This window comes from Phaethon lepturus, unplaced genomic scaffold, assembly GCF_000687285.1.
Source record: "Phaethon lepturus isolate BGI_N335 unplaced genomic scaffold, ASM68728v1 scaffold43436, whole genome shotgun sequence".
NCBI lineage: Eukaryota > Metazoa > Chordata > Aves > Phaethontiformes > Phaethontidae > Phaethon > Phaethon lepturus.
In genome coordinates, this window is record NW_010544859.1 from 293 (window position 1) to 6,227 (window position 5,935).

The following is a 5,935-nucleotide window of genomic DNA, read 5'->3' on the forward strand; positions in this document are numbered from 1 at the left end:
TCCTCCGCAGCAAGCGCTTGGCTTTTCTCCAACGGTGGCATGTGGCGAGCGGTGGCCTGGCCGTGCCAGACCCGGACCACGGCTATCACAGCCTGGAGGAGGAGCAGCAGCACAAGGGCGTTTGTAAGCGGGAGCAGCGGTGCGATGCCGGGGAGTTGAAGCAGCCCGAGGAGCCGAGCGACGCGGGGAGACAAGCTGGGTGTGTCTTGGAGCAGGAGGGGATAAGGGGTTCAGCTGAGAAGGGGGCATCTGAGGGAGAAGCCTTGACTGAAGAGGATGGCGATGACTCCGAAATAGAGCAAAACCTTCTGGTTTCAGGCAGGCCTGCTTGTGCGAATAAATTAATAGACTATATCATAGGGGGAGTTTCCAGTGGGGAGGAGAGTGCGGATGACGAGGAAGACTGGGATGAGGATGATGATGATGATGGGTTTGATAGCGAAGGGCTCCCCTCAGATTCAGACGCCGGTAGCCAGGACGAGGAAAGGCTTCATCTCTGGAATTCCTTCTACAGTTTGGATCCGTACAACCCGCAGAACTTCACAGCCACCATTCAGACATCTTCCAGCGATCCGGGAAAGGATATGTCAGATATGGAAGAGGAGGAGGAAGATTCTTCGTGGGCAGAGGAGTCCTCAGGCTCTCCTCACCCTAGTTCGGAAGAGGAGGATGAGTGGGACTGTAGCAGTGTGGATGAGGCAGAAAACTTGAAACTTTGGAACTCGTTCTGTACCTCAGATGATCCATATAATCCTTTAAATTTCAAGGCAGCCTTTCAAACAGCAGAGAAAAAAGGGACGCCTGGTTTAAAAGGAGCAGAGAGGCCGAGTTTGGTCACTTCGGAGCGTGGTCACTTAACTGTCTGTCGGGTGCAGTTGGAAAAACATAACTGTGGGGTCACTGACTTTGTGCAGCATGGCATTCTTTCTGGTGAGAAACGTAGAAGTACCAAGCGGAAAAAGGTATATACTTCGCTTATGTTTTTGAGTTTTGGGGGTGCTTAAAAAAAACCCCAACAACCAAACAACAAACCCACTAAGTGGTACATGAGTGGATGAGGTCGCTTGTGCCAGGATTCCATCCACGGCGGTAGGCAGATCATGCCCCGATGAGCTTATGTTCTAATTATTTGACTGAAATGAGCGTGCCTCATCCTTTACACGTGATGGTAGATTTCATAATTCAGGGGCACAGGGCAGTAACTTACTTAAATTTCTTTTCGGGACTTGGAAGTTAAATTTTCTCCTTAAGACATAATTTTCATTATGAATTTGTGTTGTCTGTTTCTCTGATGACAAAAAACTGTTAGAAGAATTGCGACAAAAGTTTTTCCTGTGGAAAGTACCCGTTTCTGTTACGTTGATAAAGTATTTTAGGACCTTTGTGTGCATGTCACAGTAATCGAGACTTTTAGCATTGTAAGCATTTTAGGAGCTGTGACAAGCCCACTTGACTTAAACGTCTTTTGGAGTAGGAGAAACTCTTGTGGGTTAAGACATGCTATAGTAAGCCACTGAAGTTTCAATGCAAAGTATAGTAATACTTCCATTTCCATTTAAGAGACTATTTAGCAGTCGTTTATAAAAAGCATGTAATCTAAAACTGGGCTTTTAAGCACAAACTGGAAATGTAATATGTTTGTAAAGAGTTTGTGCATTAAAAAACTTATAATGCACGTGCTAGGGTTCAGGTAAGTAGTAATAAAAAAATTCGTCTTCTCATAAATTTTATGATGCTACAGATGTACAAGATGGCTTTTCAGACGTGATGTCTGAGTCTTGCCTGATACTTCAGATATTTGTGTGACTAATAGCTTGTGATACCAGTTCCCAGGGTAATACACTAGTGTACAAGTTATCAAAGTAGAAGAGTTGTATAATGCTTGCTTTACCATTCTTAGAGCGGAGAGATTTGTTTGCTCCTTTACGTGAGAGCCTGGCTTGGAGGTAACTTCATACCTGTTTTTGCTAGGGCAGGTGGCATTTAGTGGTTCATAAGGGATAAACCGTTATATTTTAATCTAAAAGGAAAACACTGAGTTTCTGCAAGAGGTCCTTTGTAACTGGCAGCGTCAGTCTGAAATACTGCAAGGTAGCACTGATCAGCCCTGCTATAGGTTCATCCTGCTGTGACCTAAAATCTTGTTGTCTGTCGGGGATGTAGACTTAACAGTAGTAATTTTTTGACTAATTTGTTGTTTGATTCTGTGTAATTTGTTGATATGGTGAAAGAATGATGATCTGGATGCAATATTTAGTGTGGTATTACAAAATCCAGTAATTGTGCCCAAGGGTGTTTTAGACTGATGTAAAAAGGATGCAAGGTAGGAACTCGCAAAGGGATAGGCTGATGTAACAGCTCCGTGTACTTGAAAGCAGATACTTAATTAGGTTTATCTGCAAAACAGCAGAGATTGCCGAGCAGTGACTGAGGTGTTCTCAGTAAATCTTCAGGTCATTCACCTTGATCAAGGCTATTTCCTGTCTGGCATCCTGCAATCAACAGCAGCAATATTGATGTTTGTAAAGCCACAAAACCTGGGAGCAGAGCGTTCTGTTTCACTTAGAGTTAACGTATTGCATTTACGCTGTGTGAGGGCGTGTGGGGTCTGATACCCCTGCTTTTGCAGACAACTTGGCAGTAATTTGGGAGCACTGCACTAGAATCGGAGGTTGCCTTCAGCGCAGTCTCTTGTGGCTCTTCATACTCCACTGGTGGTTATTCCTGTAGGTTATCTCTTCCATAATTGTAATTTTCATGTTTTGTGTGAAGGTTGGAAGATGGCTCTACCACAAAAAGGAATCTCGCTCTACACTCCTCGTTGTGTTAGCATGAACTAGATGTGAAACTAGGGTTCTGTGTTAATAGAACATAGGGATGGAGCAGCCAGCTTTTTGTACCTTCCCAAGTTTCTTCCTGACCTTCCAGAAGTAGCTGTCCTGCAGCAAATTCAGTGGCAGCATCTGTAACGACAGTGTTTGGCTTGTCTTCAAGAATCAGTCCTAGTCTGAGAGCTGATGGATACTGACAGCTAGTTTGTCCTTCACTTTTGTGCCTCTTATACAGCTAAATGAAAAGCAATAAATAATTCAGTAGGAGCCTGAAATAGTCTGGCTTTTGCTTGTCACTGTAACAGAAGGACTTAAATCCTTAGTATAGTAGTAGTAGTCTAAATACTGTCAAGTTTAGATCCTGAGCCTGTAAGTTTCTTTGTTTTCTTAAAATAGCTTAATAGCTCTTAAAAATAGCAAAGAGTGAAAGTTTTCATATGTATTTTAAAGTGCCATGACATTGGCTTCATTTCGTTGCATGAGCTAAAATACACTGGAATTTGATACCCGCTCTAAATAGATGGGTTTGTTCCATTCACGTAGTGATGAGTGTTGCTTCCTTATATGTAGCATAATGTGATTTTGTTTCCTGGTGCTGAAGTACAAGCTGACTCATGTGATTGCTGAAGCTTACATGATTAAAGAGGAAGATTCATTGTTCTGTAGAATAAGTAATCAGATGTTGGCCGGTAGCGTATTTCTAGCCTTAAGTGAGCGTTCTGGCATCTCTACTGAGTAACCTGCTTGAACCATATCTGTGTAAGGTTTTAACCCAGTACTGATATCACGGGTGTGTGATTTCACAGGGGACATTGTGTTATTTGTGTCATCCTAAAGAGGCCTCTTAGGCTGCAGTTTAGGAACTCTGTAGTAGTTTGTGTACTACTTTTGGTAGATGGAGAAGTTGGCAACTAGTCACTTTTAAAGATGAGAGGTGAAACAAACTCTGGCCTACATGGTGCAGGGACCTAGCATGAATTGGTAGCATATCTGAGGCTTTTTGCTATTTTAGGCATTTAATACCTTAGGTTAAAAAGTACAAAATTGTATGTGCAAATAAGTATTAAGCTCCTTTTCTATGAGTATTTGGCTAATGCTTTCTTAAATGACTTGTCTTTTCCAGGTAACCTTCCTTGAAAAAGTTACTGAGTATTACATAAGCAGTGAGGAGGATCGTAAAGGACCCTGGGAAGAGCTTGCACGAGATGGATGCAGGTTCCAGAAACGTATCCAAGAAACAGAAGAAGCAATAGGATACTGCTTCACAACAGAGCATAGACAAAGAGTATTTAATAGACTCCAAGAAACCTTCTACAAGAGGGTTGATCTCTTCTAGCACCTTAAAAGATCTGGTAGTTGTGTGACCCTAAGCACTCACAAACATCTTCAAAACAAGAAGTGGCAGCTTGCATGTGCTATTTTGAAATGGGGAGAGAAGTGGGATTTTGACCCTTTTTTTTCCCAGTTCGATATTCAGCCAACAAATATACCTGTGTGTCCCATTTTGACATCCAGACAAAACCTTTTGAGTATCATCAAGGGTAAGGGTGGTATAATTGCATTCCTTTTAAGTAACACTTGAGAAACAGACTGCTTTAGGTTAAATCCATTCCGAAAATGCCTTGTCTGCCATATGTGGAGAAGTGGTGACTATTAAGTTGGATTTTTGCACTTTGAAAAAGCAAAACCTATTTTGAAGGAAATATTTATGGGGCTCAGAACCTAGTTATTGCAGTTTTGATTTAAAGTTTCTAGACACATGTGCTACTTGTGGTTCTCCATTTTCTCTAACTTGTGCAAAAGTCTCCAAATTTTGTTAGCTAATAATGTTAACTTTACTGTGCAAAGTAGATAGTTTATTCCTTCCTTTTAAGATCCCAGTTTTGCATGTAATCTAATGTTTGAGTGTTTATGTAGCGCTTTGACGTCTTAATATTTTAGTCTGGCACACTGGGGGATTCAGGGGAACTCTGGTGCACTACAAGCCCTTTGGTTTGTCTTTATTTAACTAATACCTTTACCCAGTACTGTTCCAAAGGGTGTTGGCTGCTTGTGCACCAAACCTCTTTGCTTTCGGGGCAATGAAAGGCCTCATCCTGATCAATAATTAGAGCTGCAAGGTACATATCAGGGCTATGTCTGATAGTTTGACTCAAGGTAGCCCTGCAAAGGGATCTAGGCCCTAGTTCTTTAGTTAGTCTTGGATTAACTTTGCCCTAACTGATTCTGCTTTCTGAAGATGGATTGAAGTGGAGGATTCTTCATGTTTTTTGTATGCAATATGCTTGTTCTGGTACTTGTAAGGAGAAATACCTTTGACTTAAGGAAATCTAAGGCTACAAATCGCCGTGTTCTTTACCAAAAGCCAGTATTAATACCTCTATGCGTCTGCACTTTTGTTCATCAGGTACCAAAATAACATTTCACATTTGAGGTCTGCAAGTTGAGGTCCTCAGTGGAAGGAAAACACTCCTTATGTTTCTAACTTAAAATGTTTAATTGTTGTTTCAGTCAAAAATAAAAAAGCATCATTTGGATATGTATTTGGACCTGAAGGATGTCATGTGGCTGTTATCCAAGCAGGTATGAGGTCATGCAATGGAATAAATACCAAACATTAAAGAATTCATATCTGCTTGCACAAAGTTGCGTGATTAAATTATTTGGTACTTGATTCATTCATCTGACTAGAATTGTTTCCTTTTTTTTAAGGGAGAAACCTAAAAACACTTCAGATTTGCATCTCATTAATGACTTCAATTTTTAATTTGAAAGAAAATTACAGAAGAGCTTCACAGAGCTTTACTGAATTGTCTGCTTTATCGTGCCCTCTTTTTGGCGATTACTTTTAATTCTGTCTCCAAAATTTCAGAGTTCTTGGGTTTATACTTTATTCTTACTGCATAAACTATGTTCTTGGAATTTAAAAATTCCCTTTCTTTGCTACAAGTTCAAAGTGTTACAATTATGAAATTCAGAGGGTTAACTGAACTGCAGTAGAGTTGTCCTGTAAACTTAAAATACAGCCAAAACTCAAGCAGCCTTACAGACTGGCTACTTGGAAGCAATGCAGCAATGTTATTTTTCATCCTCATGGCAAAAAA

The 5,935-nt window shown here is 40.9% G+C and overlaps 1 protein-coding gene across 1 annotated transcript; it reads left to right on the plus strand.

The window, feature by feature from the left end:
- Positions 1 to 10: 10 nt before the first annotated feature.
- Positions 11 to 4,222, plus strand: PPP1R15B (protein phosphatase 1, regulatory subunit 15B; the record flags this gene model as incomplete). Its single annotated transcript, XM_010288797.1, has 2 exons — positions 11 to 962; positions 3,955 to 4,222. Coding segments are annotated over 2 exons (1,165 nt in total), but the record flags the coding sequence as incomplete, so codon positions are not given.
- Positions 4,223 to 5,935: the final 1,713 nt, after the last annotated feature.